Genomic DNA, 20,979 nt, shown 5'->3' with positions numbered 1-20,979 from the left:
TTATCTCTACCCATCTGTCAGTTTTCAGCATTTTCTATTTGTCGGTCACACCGTATTAGTTTCAATGTGCTTAGCTTGAGGTAGCTTAATTAGTGTATTTTTCGTTTTAATTACAATTGTTTTTCGGCTGTCTTTTTTTATACTTTTTTATTTTTCAGGTATGGTTTTAATTACCCAAGTCAGGAAATAAATAAAATATGAATTAAAAAATTAACGAGGACTGCACAGACTTTAGTGCAGAATATAATATATATATATATATGTGAACAAGGGCTCTGGTAGCCCGAAACGCGTAATGCACTCTTGCACAAACTTGAGCAAATAAAAAGAAGAAACCTGTCATCTGGTCCTGTGGTCTGTCTCCTGGGTTTTCGTTTCTGGATACAAGGAGTTTCTCGTGGATATATATATGTGTGTTTATATATGTGTATACATGTAAATAATTGTATAAAATACACATGTGCATATATATATATGCATATATGTGATCAAGGGCAGTCCCTGCCCGAAACGCGTCATGCCTGCTGAAACTGCTAAAATGGATAATAAACGCTTGTTTTAACACTCAGGAAGTCGTGTGGTGGTCCTTACCTTCTGTGGTTTCGACTGGCGAGCAGATATTGCTTTGTATATATATATATATATATATATATATATATATATATATATATATATACCCGTCCCGACGTTGTCCGGGTATGAATTGCTGCTGGCCAGTATTATATTGTTTTGTAGGATTTTGTTTTGATATTGATTGATTGATAGGCTTTATTCGATAAAAGATTTATCATAAAAGCATTTTACAGAATAAAAAAATTATGTATAGCAATTTTCCTTAAAAAGACAGTTAAAAATTCTGCACAAATAATAAAATGTCATAAAAGTTAAACAGAAGGGGAAAATATAACATCATATCCATAGGTCCGAGATTTCCATTACGGCAGAGAGGAAGGTTACGACCCATATTGTTCCTCGACTTGCAGTGGACACACTGGACCAAAATCAGAGTTCCTTATTAGGCAGTTGTAGTTGCCTTGCAATTGTCACAGTACTTTTGTCTGATTAGCCAGGCACGCCCCAGGAATTTGGCCACACCACAAACGTTTGTCAAAGAGGAGGTATCAGTTTTCAAGATGTGCAGGGCTGCAACATGGCTCATAAAGCCCAGTACCCTGCATGCTGGTTTGAGCCACTTTTCTCTGGCGTTTTTGTATGCCGGGCATGCCAGGAACAGATGGGCAATTGACTCCTCAGGATGGCCACAACTAGGACAGGGTTCCGGGGCACGATTCGGACCTTTCCATTGTGAAGTAAAGCTGTTAACTTGCAGGGTTCCAAATCTCATCTGGATGTATAGGGATCTATCCCTAGGTGCCTGGATAAAATCGAGGTAGGGTTCCAGACTGCAGGTGCTTTTATACTCAAAGAAACCCTCTGTCAATTTCCCTGATTTTTGGATGGATTGATCCCGTTCCGACACCCATTCCCAGTAAGCATGTTTAAGCTCCAGCTTGGAGGGGGGTGACTGAGAATCCCAGGCCTCGCTCATCCCGATAAGGCCAGTGAGATGTCTGAGGTCTGCCAGCCATTTTATCCTGCACCCTGAGTCAAGGGCCAGCAGTTCGTCGAAGGCCCTGGCATAGTTGGACAGCTCTGCGGACCTCTTTAGGCAAACCCAGTAGAGTATGGGACAAAGTCTGGCAATGTCCTGTATGCTCCTTCTACCTGTGTCATAAAACAAAGGTTTCAGGGGAGTTGAGGCAGGAAGCGAGGTAATGGATCTTAAAAATGTATTCTCAGACTTGGTTAGCTCTCCGAGTGTCTCTATTCCCCACAGTTCTGCTCCATAGAGGGCCGAGGGCAATGCTTTCCCCTCATAGATAGCAAGCGCCGGGGCAACCGGCCTACTCACAGAGAGATTCTGTTCCCTGATGATGGCCCCGGACACCCGTTTGTGATTTAGGAGCATCTTATCTAGGTGGGCTGCCCACTTCATACCTTTCGAAATCCTGATCCCTAGATAATCAAACCACATCAAGAGGGACCTTGTTTAGGGAGATGTTATTCCTGAAACTTTTGGACGGACTTGTGGTCATCAGTTTGGTTTTATCAGTGTTGATGGTTAACCCCTGCTCCTTGCAAAATGAATCAAATCTGTTGAGCAGTTTCTGGAGGCCGGCGGGTGACTTTGAAATTAAAAGGGTATCGTCGGCAAACAGAAGGGTAGGTGTCTTCTCCCCTGCTAGTGTTGGGGCAACCGCTGGTTCCTTATTAAGGTGGCCCACCACACCATTGATGAATAAAGAAAATAGGGTGGGGCCAACACGCACCCTTGACGTACCCCTCTGTTTACCACGATCCTCTCAGCCAGTTCCCCTTAGGTTCCCCATCTAATCCTTGCATAATTGTCACAGTGTAATCTTTTTAAGAAGTCAAGGATATAGGGTGGCATGCCCAGGTGCTCAAGCACCTTCCAGAGTTTGTCACGAGGGACCAGGTCGAAAGCCGTCCTCAGATCTATGAAAGCCAGGTATAAACTCCCTTTCCCCAGGGTGACTGACTTCCAATAGATCATGAAGAACCTATCGACCTGGTCCATCGTGACGACCTTCTGCCTGAATCCTGCCTGGAAGTGTGAAAGGATGTTGCCCTTGTCTATCCAGGTTCTTTTTCTTGAAAGAAGGACCCTGCCAACCACCTTCTGTATCACGTCAATCAAACTGATTGGTCGGTAGTTGGCATGGTCCTCTCTACTCCCCTTTTTAAAGATTGAAACTACCTCGGCTCCTTTCCAGCTGTCTGGAACATCAGCTCCTCTGGCTATCATATTCATAACAAGAAGAATGAACTGAGCCCATGGTGTGGGGTCGTGTAAAAGCAGATCCCCTGGAAGGCCATCAGGGCCTGCTGCCTTTCCAGGGGCAATATTATTTATTGCTAGCTCGACCTCATGGATGTCAAATTTATCAAGGGGTTCCTGTGCTACGCCAGCTTCAGGGGCAGGTTCTATTGTTGGAAGTTCTGAGCAAACTTCGCCTCGGTAGAGGTTTGAAAAATGCTCATACCACTGAAGGCAGGTGATATGATTTGGCATTGGGTCCTCTAATTTCCTATCCCTACAGTTAATCAAACTCCAGAATAAAGTGGAATCCTTCAACAGCGAAGCTTCCTTCAATTCCTGCCAGTGAGCCTCCTCCCAGGTTCGTTTAGCCTCGGTCAGAGCCCTGGTATATTCTTTCCTTGCAATCTTAACTGCAATTGAATCCTTTGCCCTTATACTGGACCCTATCTCTGCCCGTTTTTCCCTGCATTTTTTGGAATACCAAGGATTACTCGTTTTTTTAAGGTCTTGTTTCTTTGCTGGATTCCCTTCAAAAATAAAAAAAGAACTAAGCCTATCTATCGCAGTTTGATAAAAGTTCTTAAAATTAGATATAGTCTGCTCCTCCCCAACACCATAAAGTGTTGTCAATTCGGTGTTCTTAGCAACTACTTCCTCCCTGATGCGTGATAATTTCTCCTCTTGTTGGGAGATTTTATGCCATTTCAGGCGTCGCTTGCAGTTGGAAGGGATTACCTCTCTGCTTGCCATTAGTGGGCGATTATGTACCTTAGGCCCACCCTGCTGCCAAATGTTGTTTAACTGCATGCAGAGTGGGTTGTGGTCACTATCCGAGGAGGCTACAACTCCCATGTCAATAAGGTTACACCATAGGCGGACGTCCAGGAGTATGTAGTCGATTCTGGAGGGGGACGATATCCGGTTAAGTGTATGCACCATGTTGGTCGGAACGGGTCCTCCCATTCACGGCCCTTAGGTCATACTCCAACCCCAGGGTGTTTATTTGAATGGCCCGCTGAGACCATTTTTTAATTAGATCTATAGTGAGGGACGGAATATCCCATTTAGCATCCTCTTCAGCGATTCCCTCTTGAACATCCAAGCCAAGGGGCTCAAAGGTCACATTAAAATCCCCAGCTACCACCACATTGGAGTGAGACGGTGCTCTTTCCAACATACTCTCCAATGTCGAAATGACTGGGCACATCCGAGCCCCCTGGGAACCTCTGGCATAGATGTTAAATAGCTCGAGTTGCGGGCGATTGGGTGTGTTTTTAATTGTCAAATGCAAAATGTCGTTGGACCGGCCAGGGTGTACAGTGATTCCCCAATTGAGGTCGATACTGATCCAAATTATTAACCCCCCAGATGGTCGCCCTCTACCTGAACTAGTTGCAGGAATGTAGAATGTTGTGTAGCCCACTTTGTGTAAGGGGAATAGGCTCCAGGTTTCTTGAAAAAGGCATACCTCGTGGTTGCCCACAAAGTTTTGCCATTCTGGGAGTTTAAGCTTCTTTTCTAACCCTGCTACGTTCCATGATAATACGTTCAGGGGAACCGGGATAGGGTTGTTATTAATTGTTGTTTCACTAGGAATGGAGTATATTGTGTCAGATCTATGGAGGGCATTGTCCAAGATCGGATAGTGTGTCGATGGTGATCCAGGGTATGTGGTATCCCCAGAGGTTTCTAGATCTATCGAGTATGTTGGAGATGGAATAATAGAATTGGGGTCAGAATCGTTGTGGGCTAGTCAATCGACTTTATTCAACCCAGAAACGTCTCCCCTTGCCCCGAGTTCAGCTCTGCCCTCATGGTCAGTTTCCGGCCAGATAGGTTTGTGTCTTAATTGGATTATTCAATGGTCGGGGGCTGTGGTGCGGAACTCCAACGCTAAGAGATTTTCAGCAAGGACGGGATCGTTGAGCCTTAGCTCGATACAGTCTAGGGCTGAATTCCACTGGCTGATTCTCCTGGTACCCTGTATATCTTCGCGTATTATAGATCTACAACCTCTCGTGTGGCGCAGCCAGTGAATCGCTTTGTTACGTAGAGACTCGGTGGATTCACAACTCTGGCCATCTCTGAGTTTTGGTACCTTTACCATATAGACTATAGCCCTAGGGTCCATAGTTGGGTCCCGAGGGGGATGGCGGTTTGGTTCACCAGCAGGCGGCTGGATGCGGAGGGTATTACCTCCCCCTGGTGCGCAGGATGCGGTAGGTCGGTAGCTTCTGGGTGCCTGTGTTTTCGCTATCCCCAGAGGGAGCTGCTACTAGGGGTGCAGTTCTTCTTAACCCTTGTACCCTCTGCGCAATGGTTTTGCCAGTGCATTGTGGTTTACACGGTGGATTGTTTGCAGAGGCATCCTTATGCATAGAGGTTGCAAGAGGTGTGGGAGTAATTGGTGGGCTAAGGGTGGGTTTCGATGGTGTGAGCCTGGAATAGAGGGTTGCTACCATTTTCTTTAATTGTTCCACCTCATTTTCCAGGGTTTCTATTTTCCGCTGTAGCCCTAAGTTAGTTTCGTTACAGCCACAACTTTGTGCCATAGGGTTAACTCTCAAACCGTGGCAGCTCAGCGGCCCCTGTGTAGTTTGTCCTTCGGTCATGTGCTCAAGGATCGCAAATCTATTGGAACAGGAAATATTGTAAGGAGGGTCCCCAGCATGGTTAACAACCTCGACATTGGCAATGTCCTGATCTGGCGGGGTAGGGGAATCAATATGCACTATAACGTCGGCAGTGGCAGGGTGTGTGATGAGGTTGGTTGATGGCTTCGATTTTTTCGTGAACATTGAGGGGATATTTGGTTGGTGATTGCTTGGGGCATCATCTTTACATTGTGTTCCACCCACTTTCAAGCCTACTACACCAGAACTTAGAATCTCCTCACATTCTGACACCAACCCGTCAATTCTGTCCATTACACAGTTACTTGCCCCGTGGGTACCTTTTTTTCCCTTTTTCCCTTTCTTGTTTGTCACCAGCACCCCCCCTTCCATTGTTTTCCTTTTCCCCATCCCGACAATGCAAGCGGCCGTTCAATTGGACACGTAAAAAGTCAAACAATAAAACCCAGGCTCCAGGGGGAGGGTTAAAATCACAGGGTCAGAAGGCCAAAGAGACCTGAACAGTACCTTGTCAGGAAAACGTAGTCTCAGAGGGGTAGCCCAGCCCAGCCGCGATCGGCCTTGGACGGCCCGCCCTTTGCCCGGGCTTCGCCCGGCGTACCGCGAGGGATGTCTTCCTCTAATTTAATGCGCCTCCTGGCGCTGACAAGTGACCACGCGGTTCGCTTGGTCTGCTGGGAGGTGTAGTCCTCCTGCACTCCACTCGGCGGCCGGCTCCTCAGATGGCAGTGGGAGCGTGGCCGCGGGATGCAGGGGTGCTGGGGCACTTCGAGGATAGGCAAAGGGGTTGCAATACCCCACGAGGCTCCGAGGGTCTCCAGGAAGTCACGCTGCGGCAGCCGCAAGTGGCGGCAGGTAGATGGATTCGAATGCGCTCCCCCGCTCTGCAGGGCTCCCTCTAATTTAATGCGCCTCCTGGCGCTGACGAGTGACCACGCGGTTCGCTTGGTCTGCTGGGAGGTGTAGTCCTCCTGCACTCCACTCGGCGGCCGGCTCCCCAGATGGCAGTGGGAGCGTGGCCGTGGGATGCAGGGGTGCTGGGGCACTTCGAGGACAGGCAAAGGGGCTGCAATACCCCACGAGGCTCCGAGGGTCTCCAGGAAGTCACGCTGCGGCAGCCGCGAGTGGCGGCAGGTAGATGGATTCGAATGCGCTCCTGATCTGTGACAGGCCTGTGAAACGCTCCGATTCACAGTGCACTGCTGATGCACTTAAGAGTGCGCGTTCAGTAGTGTGTGAACTCGAGTTTCCCTACTTTATTTTTCCTTGCAATATTATATAGCGCGAACTCGACAACATGGCATGAGCACAATTTACATTACAGAAGAACAGATTCATTTGTGGTAGGCACGGGGAGACAAAGCGATTTGCCTGGAATCACAGAATGTTGAGCTGATGCCTAGATTCGAACGTAGCTCCTCAGCTCTAAAGTTCGCAATTCTAGAACTTGTGGCGGGAGGTGTGTCTAAAAGTGTATGTCGTGCTGGCCATCAATGAGAGAGACCTGTGCATTTTTCGAATGGGTGGTGAAAAAATATGAGTTTGTTGCTGGAGATGTGGGCCGCCGTGCCACCAATGTACTTACCAGGGAAGGGTAAACGCCCATTATTTCGCAACTTTCTCTCCGCATACCATCACTCCACATACTTTCATTGCGAAAGTACCATGACTCCGCAATGCCATTATAACGCATGGCATTACATTTTATATACTTTTACCACGCATACATTTACAACGAAATTCGTTGTAAATGCATGAATGGTAAACGCATGTTTTTTTTTAATGTTTGGATAAGGTAAGTATGGGTATATGTTTTGGGGTACTGAAGTATATGTTTTGGGGTGTTTGGGTATTTTAAGGGTTGAGATATAGTTTTGGGTTATGGGGTACAGGGGTAGTTTTAGGGTTTAGGGATAGATATGGGTTTTGGGGTACAGGGGTATTTTTAGGGTTCAGGACTAGGTTTGGGTTTTGGGGTATAGGGGTATTTTTAGGGTTCTGGGCTAGGTTTGGATTTTGGGGTACAGGGGTATTTTAGGGTTCAGGGGTAGGTTTGGGTTTTGAGGTACAGGGGTAATTATAGGGTTCTGGGTAGGTTTGGGTTTTGGGGTACAGGGGTATTTTTCGGGTTTAGGGATAGGTTTGGGTTTTGGGGTACAGGGTATATTTATAGGGTTAAGATGGGTTAGTGTTTAAGGGTGTTGGGGTATTTTAAGGAGTAAGGGTGGGTTATGATTATGAGGTGCAGGGGTATTTAAAGGTAGCAGGGTGTGATTAGCACACGATATCAGACATGGCATGAAGGGCGGCATGTACCACACGACCCCAGCGTTTGTCACACACCCAGCACACGCCCACAGCACAACGCAGACACGCCCACAAGGGACTACTTTGATGACACAGTTCTTTTACCTTTTAAATGTATATGGTGAGCGTCTGCATAGCCTATGTCCTTCTGCTGCATCTGCCCTTTCCAATGCTGTATTGGGTGTTGTGATTGGTGCTGTGGTTCCTGAGATTACCCGCCTCAAAGGTTTGGGCTCTCTCTTTATTATATTTGTATGGATATTCTATATATATATATATATATATATATATATATATATATATATATATATATATATATATATATATATATATATATATATATATATATATATATATATATATATATATATATATATATATATATAGTATATACACATTATGTAAACTAACCAAATTGTTTATAGATGATTGATGTTTCATATAATTTAATAATCAGCTTCTTATTTTCTCCTGTTATATCCACAGATTTAGCAGAGAGTGATTTAGCATACACACAAGCCATAATGGGCAGTGGAAAGGAAGATTACTTTGGAAAGGAAGTGCTAATTCTCGGAGGAGGAGATGGCGGTATTCTGTATGAAATAGTGAAACTAAAACCAAAGATGGTCACGATGGTAGAGATATCCTTTTTTTTATTCATGCTAAAACTTTAATTGGCTCTATGTTTGACATATCTTTGTGAACTCAAAGTAACTGTTGAGAGTAATCCTACAACTTTCATAAACTGTGATATGGAATCTCTATAACCATAGAGGTACAAAACATTTTTGCTGAACCATTTTCTTACATCCTCACTTTTTGTTTCTAGTCCCCAGTCTCAATCCTACATACTGAATGTTGTCACAGTCTGCCTGTGTTGTCTCAAAGTTTATATATTTAATTTACATATTTGTCCGAGATTTGCATGTCAGTGGTGCCCTTGAAGGAGTATTGTGGAAGCGATTTTCCATTATTTATGGTTGAGGGATTGTTGGAGAGGGAGCCACCCTCCAACGGGGGAAAAGGATTTGTAGGTTTGACCTAACAGTATAAATGCCAGTACAGCATTGGGTCAGAGACATCTGCAATATTAACCCACTCACTATGTCTTATTTGTGCAACAACATCCTGATCCCGGCTTCATCCATGTATCATGCTCAAGCCCTCACTGAACACTACAAGAATTCCATGTCAAAAATCATGGACACTCTTACCTCCAAACACTAAAGAGAATACTGCCTAAAAGATCAAACCTCTCGTTCAATTGTATCCTTAACGAAGAACGCCAACATCGCAGACTTGAAAAAGATCATGGAGACATACACCCTCTCTGCCCAACCTCAAACTACTACGACAGACGTAGTGCCTACAATAGGCACATCAGGAGATCCAAAGCAGCATTCTTCCAAAATCAACATAAAAAACAGACAAACTGAAAAAGAGATCCCCCATCCTCAGACAATAAAACTCTACCTAACTGGGAAACCTTTGCCTACTTTTTTGCTGGGTAAACCAAGCTAATCACCACAGACCTGCGGAACACTACAAAACATCTACCCTGAGACCCCCCCCCGCCCCAACTCAAACTGGAAGATTGCTCAAGAACCCCTCCACACAAACCTAAAAACGCCACCTGGAGCTAAATTTAAAACCTTCAACAAAAAGACATCTTAAAACTATTGACGTCTCTGAAATACTCCAACCACTTCAACGATCCACCTACCTCAAACTCCTAAACCAGTCCATTCACCTCCTTCTCCCCCTATGGGCAATTATAATCAATGCTCACTCACCCAAGGCTCCATACCTGACTTCCTCAAAAGCGGCCAGGTTGCTCCCATCCTAAAAAAAAAAAAAACTCCGACCAGTCCGATCCTAACAGCTACCGCCCTACCTCCAGTCTCTCAACCGTAGCCAAAACTCTTAAAATATTGTGTGCACTTACAGCTTCCCAATCGCATCTAGCATTTCCAACTATTCGACAAATACCAATTTGATTTCTGACCGGGTCACATCACCGATACCGCCATAGTCCACATTGTTGACAATACCTTGCGATCACTTCACCAAAATGATTTCTGGCTACTAATATTACTTGACTGCATTTGACACGGTCAATCATAAAAACTTTTTTCAACCTATTGAGCACATAATGGGTCTTTCCGGTTCCATTCTAAAATGTTTTTTCTCTTTCCTTCACAATAGAACTCAGATCATTCTAACCAACCACACCCTTTCTGATCAGTCAACAGTGTCACTTGGCGTTCCCCAAGGTTCTATTCTCTCCCCGACATTGTTCAACCTAATTATGGAGCCCCTAACCAAAATCTTCAAACTCTCCCACATCTCCTACCACATGTATGGAGACGACACTTGGCTCTATATGAAAATCACCTTTACCGACAGCATCAATAGCCTCAATAACATCCTGATAAAAACACAGTATTGATTGACTCGCAACCATCTCAAAGTCAATGTCCACAAAACAGAATTCCTATTGATTTCTCCGCCGTCCATCACCCCTAATATCAAAGAAAGGTTCCCACATTTCACTGTCTTAAACTTCACCCCATGCATCATTGACTCTGCAATATCCTTAGGTATCACTTTGGACAATTCCCTCTAAATGCAAAAGCACATCAGTGCCGCCGCCAAAGGAGCTAACCTCCAACTGAATCCACTAGGGAAACTAAAACCTTTCCTTCCCTTGGCGGACCTCCAAACAGACGTAAAAGCTCTTGTATTATCGAAATTAGGTTATGGTAGTGCCTACCCTTGTAGGCCTCCCGAAAATCACAGTTTCACCGCTAAAGGCTACACTGAATGCGCCAGCCAGGCTTATCACTAGATAAAAAAAGTGATCATGATCACCCCTGACCTCCAACCACTGAAATTGCTATCCTACGAGGCTGGGATCCATCTCTTATTGCATGAATGACCCATAAACAGCTGCATTACAATACCCTCTCATACCTAACCCATAAACAGACCCTATCTGGTGGATACAAATCCCTCCAGAAGCACAAGCTCCCTACTACTCAAGCCACAAACATGTAAAAAAAAGAAAACCTCAGACGATCCTTCTCCAGAATTGCCTCAAAAATAGGGAACACTCTACCTCCCGAGATCAGATGCAACCCATCTCCATCCATCTTCAGGAAAGAAGTAAAAGCTCTATTATCCAACAAATTCCTCTCACACTGAGGGCAACTTCCCCCACCTCATGAGCGACTTTTTCCTGCTTGTGTGTAGTTTCTTACTGCCACGCCGTTCTCCTCTACCCCGAGATCCTCGTCTCTCCTGTTTCCCAACCATCTACACACCTCTGTGACAGTCTTTGGACTTTGCACATGCCAGTTCATGATTTTGTGCGCTTATCACCATTGTTTTGTGTAATTGTTTTCCCCTGCATAACTTTTATTATCCCTCTGTATACTACCTACTGTGCTGTATCATACCTTTCCTTGTTATTCTTGTGAAGTGCTCTGTCACGCGAAGGGTCTTGTTCGTGCTATATAAAAATTATATAAATAGTGATTGATTTGGGGGGCATTAAGGCTTCATTCACCACGATGTACCAGGGAGAAATAGCAGACTACATCGGACAATAATGGAATTCAACATATAATTTTCCAATGCCAGGTAAAACAGTATGTTCGAGGCATGTGAGCTGTAGATCACATGCTGTGCATAGCTCACCATGTAGTGTTGGGTCTGTATGTTTGCACTTTGTTATTTATTCTTCAAATAAGTCTTTCCTTTTTTTTTTTTAAAGTATTTTTTTATTTTCTTTCAATTTTTCTGTAAATTACAATGCAGTGATTACAGTACAGGATTTTCTCACCATTATACATTCATATATAATATCAACAACTAGAAATCCATAACAAATCCAAAATTATGAGAAAACAAAAAGAAAACAAAATGAAGAACACAAAGGCTGAACATCTAAAACAAAACAGAATAGGTCATAACCTAACATAACTCAAAGGAAAGAGAGTTTTTATGCCTTACTATTCTTCCACTCTTCAATAGGGCGCCAAATCTTTCCCCCCAGCGATCTTGCCCTTCTGCCTTTCCTATCATAAATGGCTTTCTCCAGATTATATATGTGTAAAATCCTTGCCATCCATATTTGGAATGTCGGTGCAGATTTGTCTTTCCAGGCTTTCGCAATAATAAGTCTGAAAACTGCTGTGACTACAAACAAAAATTCTGGATGATTATTATTATCGCCTATACTGATGCCTAATATTATCAGATCGTCTGTTAATTTCACTTTTAGCCCTAGAGATTTCTCCAGAAATACCTCTATTGCCACCTTTAAGGTACAAAGCTGTGGGCACTGCGAAAACATATGCGTGAGATTTGCGCTCGATGAGTTACAACGTGGACAAGTTATACCAGTGCTACCCCCCCATTGTGCAATTCTAGCTGGTGTGTGGTATAGTGAAAAGATGGACTTATAATGTTGGGTTTGTAAGGTAGCTGAACAAAGTATGGTTCTTCCTAGATCTAGTGAAGCTTGCATAGCTTCCGGGTGGGCCCCTACTTGTTCAACCCATTTGTTGCTATATTTCTCCCTATCATCAGTTTTATACGCCTGTAATTCTATATACAATTGTCTAATTGATCCCCTTAAACCGCTCCCCAAGTAATCCATAATCCTGCAACTTGTCATACCTACTGGACCCCCCTGTTTTGTATGAAAATAACTTCTAATTTGTAAGTATTTGAAGAAATTGTTCCCAGGTATTTTAAATCTATGTTGGATTTCTTGAAATAGTAGGAACCCCCCTTCCACATCCAGCAAGTCTCCTAACTCCTTTATCGTTCCACTCTTTCATTGCAGTATCCCAAAAAATTTCTGTTGGCAGATCGACATTCAAGTATAGCCTCAGATATCTATTATATCTTCCTAAACCTACCTTCTTCATAATAACCCTCCAAATTTTGTATACTGCCACCAGGGTCTTAAATCTAGTATGTTTAAAATAGGCGAAATCTACTGTATTAACCAGAGCATTCTCTGCCCTTTCCCCCATCAGTGCTTTATAGACATTCTCTATACCTGCCCCCTCCTCTTGATAATCGCTGCCTCCTAAAAGTCCTTTGGAGTATTGCAATATTGCCGCCCAATAGTAAAATCTGAAATCAGGTGCCCCCCATCCTCCCTTCTCCCTTGGTAGTGTCAAAAATCTATAGGCTCTACGTGTCTTCCCTTGCGCCCAAATTAATCTATTCAATGTTGCTTCTATCTTGTTAAACCATATGCCATCAAATAATAGAGGGATTGCCCTAAATAAATATAAAAATGTGGGAAAAGTAACCATTTTGATGAAATTAATACGACCCATTAGTGTCAGATGTAAATTGTTAACCCTCTCCAAATTTCTCTTAACCTTCCCTAGTAATGGCTCCATGTTTATCTCTACCAATTTTCCTAACTCAGCCGTCACCCTAACTCCCAAATATGTTGCTTTCTGGACTACTCTTGCATCTATAAAAGTAGAGTAACTATTCTGAACTATCTGTGTCTTCCCTCTATTTATTGAATACCCTGAAAACGTGCCAAATTTCCTCGCCTCCTGTTCAATTTCAAGCAATGCTTGCGCCGGTACTGATGTTATAATAGCCACGTCATCTGCATAAGCAAATAATTTGTAATCTTTCTCATGCAATGTAACAGGCATGATCTTACAATTAGCCGATAGCCTTCTCAGGTATGGGTCCAGATAGATGGCAAACAACAGCGGGGAGGCTGGGCAACCCTGCCTCGTCCCCCGCCCGATCTGTACCGTTTTTGAATAAGATTTGTTAATTCTTATCCTAGCAGTAGGTTGTCTATATAGTGCCTGTATTGCTACAATGAATCCCTTACCTATTCCTGCCCATTCCATCGCTTTCCATAAGTAAGCCCAAGAGACCCTGTTGAAGGCCTTTTCGGCGTCCAAAAAGATCGCTGTGACAGGATCTCCAGAGGCCTCTGCTGCATCTAAGATAGTGATCATTTGCCTGGTATGTTGGGTGGTCCCTTTACCGGGTATAAACCCATGTTGTTCCGGGGACACCGTTTTCTCTATGACCTTACTCAACCTATTAGCTAGAGCCTTGGCATATATCTTAACATCAGCATTTAGTAGAGTAATTGGCCTATATGATCCTGGTTCTGTTGGTGGTTTATCATTTTTTAAGATCACAATAATGTCCGCATTGGCCCATGACTTTAGGACAATCCTACCTCCCTGTGCTAGACAACAGATTGCCCACAGGTCTTTACCTATGACATCCCAGAAGGTTTTGTAAAACTCTACAGGTATCTGATCCTGTCCTGTTGCTTTACCCGATGGAAGATTAGCTACTGCATCTCTTAACTCCTGCAATGTTAGCACCTCGTCTAATTTATCCCTCTCGTCTATACTAAGCTCTGTCTGTGGTCTTGGTGTTAGATAATCCATAATTTCTTCCTCAATATCTCCCGTACTTGTATCTTGTTGGTATAAAACCTCATAAAACCTCCTAAACACCTCCTGTACATCCTCCACCTTATTTAGAATTGTCCCAGTGCTATCCCTGACCTCTTTTATCTCCCCTGCTGCTAACGTTTGTCTTGTTCTAATTGCCAGGAGGTGCCCAACCCTTTCATTGAATTCATAGCACTTCTCCTTCTTTGCTAGGTAATTCCTAGCTAGCTTCTGTGCTAAAAAAAACCCCTGTTTCTGCTTTTTGAGTTTCCAAGTAGAGTAATATCGGTTCAAAAGGTTCATGCTTGCTTATTGCCTCCACTAGAGCCTCTTCCAGTGCCCACAGGGTTCTGATCTCTTCTTCCGTTTTCTCCTTTTCGCCTCTATTTCTTGCAATTGTATAGCTTAGTGTCTCCCCCCTTATGCCTGCCTTAAAACTATCCCATACCACATCCGCCGAGGCTGAGTATCTATTGATATCCCAAAATTGTGTTATCCATGCGTTCATTCTTATAATATATTCCTCATCTTTTAACAACCCTCTTTCAAACGTCCATGTAGAGCTTGTTCTTTCTTTATCTTGAGAGGTTTGAATGCTTAGGACCAGAGGATTGTGATCTGACACTATCCTGGGGAGCCGTTCTATTCTGGAACTACCTACAAGTGAACTAGAAATGAGGAAATAGTCCAGTCTTGCTATCGACTTGTGTGGGGCAGAATAAAAGGTGCTGCCTGTACCCAATGGGTTCTTTTCCGCCCACATATCGCTTAATGCATTATGACGAGCAAGGTTTTGTACTGATCTGCATATCTTTTTCTTTCTTCCAGTGTATCTCCCCCCTTTCTTATCAAGCAGACCATTTAAACCGTTAATGTTAAAATCCCCGCAGCATATCACGGGTTCTGGCCATAATGCTAGTTAACTCCCTTACATCTTTCTTCCTGACCTGTGTAGGCGAGAACATCAAAACCCATTTGCTCCAACAGGTACTTCTCTTTAGCTACTACATGCGTTTCCTGTAAACAAATTATATCAATTTTCCAGAAACGAAGTAGTGCCCCCAGTTTTTGCCTTTTTTCCCTGTTATTTAGACCACATATATTCAACGTAATTATCCTAGTTTCCATATAACATTTTTTCCCTTTTTCCAGCTTTCCAATTGCCCGTGCCCAATGCTTCCAGCATTTTCTCCCATCATAGTGATTTTTACAAAACTGTACTGTATTACTGCTCCAACCATCAACCGTGCCCCCCCCCACCACCCTCCCCTTTTGTAACCCCCCTCCCCAGCTGCTGCCCCACCCCCCCTATGACAGGCAAATAGGTCACTCCTGACCTATGCGTGTCCACTGTGCATTGCAGCGTCGCCCCCCTCTCCTCCCCTTCCAAATAAAAGAAACTACTCCTGATAAGTCCTGCTGCCCAGGCCCTTACGTGACTTCTCCACTTTTCTCTTTACCACTCTTTACATTTTTATCTTTTTTTAATCTTCCTTTTATCTCCTTTACCTTTTTCGCCCCCCCACTCTACTAGTACATCCCCTTGATACTACCTTCTAGCTCCCCCTTTCTCCTTTAACTCTTTTAGCTCTTCTAGATATTCTCCAGCCTTAATCTCTGAGAAAAACATTCTGACTCTGCCACCCAAAATGACTTTTAGTTTTGCTGGGAACATCAAATATGCCTCAGCGCCTTGGCTCTGAAATGCTGATATCAATTGTCTGAGTCTCCACCGCCTCTCCACCGTGACGTGGCAAAAGTCAGGTCTTGCAAGAATGTTGTTCCATCCACCGTCTTCTTAGAGTCAGGTCTGGCTTTATCCATCAAATCTTGTCTCGCCAGGAAATTTCCAAAGAATACTAGCATAGCCCTTGGAAGTACACCCTCGCCTCTTTTTTTCCTTGTCGTAAGCGGAAACCTATGTGCTCTCTGCACCTCTTGCTCCCATTGCCATGGTGCCTCTGGAAAGGCGCCCTTTAACAGCTTAATGACGAAGCCTCTGGGGTCTTGCCCCTCTGCCCCTTCCTCTATTCCAAGGAGTCTGGCATTATTGCGCCTCTGGCGATTCTCCAAATCCTCCACCTTCCATTGTAGGTCCTCCATTATTTTCAACTGCTCTTCTCTGCTTGCCTGCCAGTCCGTAACTTCCTCCTCTATCCTGCCCGTCCTTTCTTCAACTTCGGTGACTTTCTTCCACTTCCTTACATTTTTTGTTTATTCTCCTGATAGAGACTTGGATTTTTTTGGTGTCATGCCTGGCTCTTCTACCTCTCAGTTCTAGCTTCCATTTGGATTTGCTTTAATGTTGCAAATATCATGTCTAGTTTCCCGACCTCAGCTTGGGTGTCTTGCCCCTCTTCCTTATAAAGATTGGAGGTAGCAGAGTAGTCCCATAACAGCTTTTTGTGAGTGCTCTTATGCAAACTTATAGGAGAGCCTGTTTTCCTGCCTGACACTGTTCCTTTGGTTTACCTCTGTGCGTAAGATACTCACCCTCAGCGGTATTGTTTTTGATTACGTTTTTCCTTTTATTGCGTATTGTATTTACCCGCATCTGGCCGTCTCGCTGTCGATAGAACGTACTTCCTTTAAATTCTGCCCTCGGTGTCACACGAAAAACCCGCGCACCGACTCACCCGAAGTGTGTAATCTGTGTTTGTCCCCTAAACACAGTGAACGGTACTGCGAAGCATGCCAGGCTTTCTGCTCCAAGAATAGACTTTGCAACCGTTGGGCTCAATGTTGCGACATACAGAGCTAGCACACAGGCTCCATTCCGGACATCTTCGGACACCAATCAGACGAAGCGACCGGCGAGGCGATGGGAACTGAGGAGAAGCAGGAGCTGATCGCCATCCGAGAGCTCGACTCCAACCAAGAGGATGACATCCCACATGGACAACATACCAGGAGTACAGCTCCCCACTCGTCCCAAGACCCAACTCCACAAAAGATGAAGGCTCCAGTCCAATCCGCGCCATCAGGCTCCGGTTGGCACCGAGACCATGCCTTCTGGCTTGGCACCAAAGCCTACCAAAAAGCCTTCTGGCTCAGAAAAGACTCTCTATAAAATGAAGTTTGGAGCCAAGACCTTCGGGGTCAAAACACAAGTCCGGCACCAACCCCCATCATTCGGCACCGAATTACACTTCCGATCCAAAAACATCAACCTCCAAGACTTCGGCACCGAAACAGTCAGCTGTGGCGAAATCACCAAAAAGACACCATATCTGAAAGAAGCAGGTTAGTATTAGATTTCTTACCTTAGAATATCCCCAGGCGTCGGACTGGATCCGGAAACTTTTGCGTAGCAGTATCCGTGCTCGTCGGCAGGCGTCGTCTGCGGCTCCACGTCCGTCGTCAGCGTCGTTGGTGCTGGGATGACGTCGCCGGAGTACTTAGACGCCGTCCTCGCACAGTGACGTCAGTTCGTCTTTTTCTGCGCCAGCAAGCGCAGATCCGGAAAAAGTTGTACCCTAGGTCAATTTTTGACTAACTTTTTCGATACTTTTTGATCATCTCTCGAAGTCGCTCGACTCGGGCGGTGCCGGTAGGGATGCCCGGGTTCAAACCCTGCGTCGACTGCAACCGACTGATGTCGGTTACCGACCCCCATCGCCGGTGCCTTCACTGTCTGGGCCCGACCATGACTACAAGTCCTGCTCCGACTGCCGGGCCCTGACGTCCAAAGCTAGACGGGAGCGGTCCCGCAAGCGACTCGAGCTCCGGCAGTCTGCCCGCTCCGCTCGAGGTCCGGGTCTGCGAGGAGGTCGATGGACCGGTCGCGGGGTCGGAGTCATCATAGCTCCGGAAGTCGACACCTGTCTTCGGGCACGAAGTCCTCAGGTAAGAGGCACAAGAAGTCGAAGAGGCGTCATCGCTCTTTTGACTCCCCCCCGACGCTCACGCGACGCGGCTGGGGGTTCAGGTGACACCGCCCCGCAGCTCCGCCGGAGCCGCAGGTGTCGCGGCTTGCGCCATACCTGGGGTCCCTGGGCAGAACGTGACGCCGGAGGAGATCAACGTCTTCCTCATGGCCATGAGGTCGCTCGCTCCTCCGTCAGGTTCCGCTGCACCTTCGGGCCTAGCGACCCTGACTGGGTCCCCAAGCGGGCCGGGTGCTTCGACCCCGGCGTCGTCGTGTGCTTCGGCCACGATGCCGTCGGCGACTTCGGTCCTGACGCCGCAGGGCACTGCTGGATCCGGTTCTGGGTCGTCGCCGGTCGACCTTACGACCTCGCTGGCGCCGGCCCCCAGGGTGTCGCCTCCGTCACCGTCCCAGAACCACGTCCTCCCTGGTCCTACCCTCGATTCGGGTCCGGCGTCGGAGCTGTGCCCCTCTCGACGCCGATAGGAGATTTCTATTTCTATGACCCGGCCCCATCCTTTGACTTTGGGTATCAGGAGATGGGTGGTGAGGGGGATTGGGAGGGGTCCGAGGACCCTCTGGCACGTGAGTGCCAGTTGTCTCAGGACAGGACAGGTGAGCTAGGGGAGGCCAGTTATCTGGACACTTCGCCCGACACTGGTTTTGTCTCCACGGAGGAGGGGGCTGCCTATAGTGTGGTGCTGACGTGGGCTGCCAAGGTCTTGGGCCTTGAGCTCCCCATCGCGGCCTTACTGAGGTCCTTAAACCGCAGGCAAGCTCTGCCGAGCCTCTGCTGCCGTTTAACGAGGCCTTGTCAGACGTTCTTCCGGGCACTTGCTCCAAGCCCGCTCCAGGTCTGCCTGTAGATAGGAACGTGGCCAGGCGCCAACGCCCGGCTCCGGGCGACCCTTGCTTCCTGTCCACCCACCCCACCCCACCCCAGAGATCCTGGTCATCCAAGCCTCTAACTCCCAGACTGCATTCCCGAAGGCTCCCCCCGATCGGGAATCCAAGAGGTACAAGCAATACGGGAAAAAGGTATTCTCCTCCCAGAGTTTGGGGTTGCGGTCAGTCAACACCGCGTGCCTCTTGGGCCGTTACACCCACTCTCTGTGGGACACGGTCGCGGACGTGCTGCCACAATGTCCGGAGGAGGTCCGGACTAAACTCACCCAAGCCTTTGCGGAGGGTCGAGATGCGACCCGGTATTCCATCCGGTGTGGGCTGGATACCACTGACTCACTGAGCAGAGCGATGGCAACGACGACGACAATTCGTCGCCACGCCTGGTTGAGGACCGCCAACTTTTTGGCTGCTGTCCAAAACACCCTAATGGACATGCCGTTTGATGGCCGTCGCCTCTTTGGCGACAAGGCAGACCATGCGCTTAAGCGCTTTAAGGACTCCAGGGCTACGGCCAAGTCCTTGGGCCTCTTGGCCCCGCGTCAGGAAACGGCTGCCTTTGGCTCCTTTCGTGGCCAAGGAAGGGGCGCCCCCACACGTCCTGCCAGCCACTGGCCGCAGACTACCATCCAGCGCGATGGCGGACGTGGAAACCGCAGTGGCGGCGGTCAGGCACAACGGCGAGGCCAGTCCACAATTGCCCCTGCGGCATCTGCCTCAAAACCCTCCTAGTCCAAGCTTTCAGCTCCATGTGACGCCAGTGGGGGGCAGGATTCGCCATCACCACCTCCACTGGTGCACTGTCACATCGGACAGGTGGGTGCTGCAAATCGTCCGAAGGGGCTACTCTCTCCCCTTCGAGGCGTCCTCTCCAGCCATGCTGCCGCATTACCACCGCATGTCCGGGGATCACTTGAAACTTCTACAAGAGGAAGTTACGGCCCTCTTGGCCAAGGGGGCCGTTGAGCGCGTTCCTGGGCCAGAAGTAGGGTGTGGTAGTTACTCCCACTACTTTCTGGTACCCAAGAAGGGCAAAGGGGGCCTACGCCGTATCTTGGACCTGCGGAACGTCAACGGCTTCCTCTGGAAGGAGAAGTTCAAGATGCCGACACTGGATCAGGTCTTAGCTGCCCTGGACCCGGGAGACTGGATGGTAGTTTTGGCCTTGCAGGATGGTTATTTTCATATCCCCGTCCTGCCGGTCCACCGGCGTTACCTGCGGTTCACAGTAGGGCACGAGCACTTTCAGTTTACTGTGCTCCCCTTTGGCCTTACCAGTGCCCTACGGGTGTTCACAAAAGTGAAGGCGGTGGTCGCAGCTCATCCGCGCAGGTTAGGGGTTTCAGTCTTCCCCTACCTAGACAACTGGTTGTTGAAGGCGGGCTCGCCCCAGACAGTAGTCAGCCACCTCCAGACTACATCCGACCTCCTGCACCTGCAGGGATTCTCCATCAATGTGCCGAAGTCACACCTGTGTCCCTCTCAGAAGCTCCTCTTCATCGGAGCGGTTCTAGACTCGGCACAGTTTCGGGGTTATCCTCCTGAACAGCGGGTTTGGGATATTCAGGCTCTGATTCCGATCTTTCAGCCATTATCCCGAATCTCGGTCAGGTTGACGCTGCGGCTTCTGGGGCTGATGGCCTCCTGCATCCTTCTGGTGCATCACACCAGGTGGCGGATGCGGGCTCTGCAGTTGGACCTGAATTTTCAGTGGGCCCAGCATCAGGGCAACTTGTCCAACCATGTCTTGATCTCGGAGGGCACTGCAAGACAGTTGCAGTGGTGGCTCACGGACCGCGATTGGGTCAGTGGCGGATCCCTCTTCCTACCCCAACCGGAGCACGTAGTTGTGACTGACGCGTCCCTCCAGGGCTGGGGGGGCCACATGGTAGAGGCGGAGATCAGAGGCCTCTGGTATCCGGCAGAGTCCTGGCTCCACATCAACCTTCTGGAGCTGCGGGC

General features: G+C 47.1%; 1 protein-coding gene across 1 annotated transcript in view; it reads left to right on the top strand.

Annotated features, from left to right (window-relative positions):
• Window positions 1–20,979, top strand: part of SMS (spermine synthase) — a 706,719-nt gene that overhangs the window by 452,848 nt on the left and 232,892 nt on the right. Inside the window, exon 6 of the mRNA XM_086934550.1 lies at window positions 8,269–8,423. Coding sequence (XP_086790676.1) covers window positions 8,269–8,423 — 155 coding nt within the window. The remainder of the gene's footprint in view (window positions 1–8,268; window positions 8,424–20,979) is intronic.

Source organism: Lissotriton vulgaris, chromosome 8 (genome assembly GCF_964263255.1).
Source record: "Lissotriton vulgaris chromosome 8, aLisVul1.2, whole genome shotgun sequence".
In the NCBI taxonomy this organism is placed as follows: domain Eukaryota; kingdom Metazoa; phylum Chordata; class Amphibia; order Caudata; family Salamandridae; genus Lissotriton; species Lissotriton vulgaris.
This window is presented reverse-complemented; position numbering and strand designations above follow the sequence as displayed.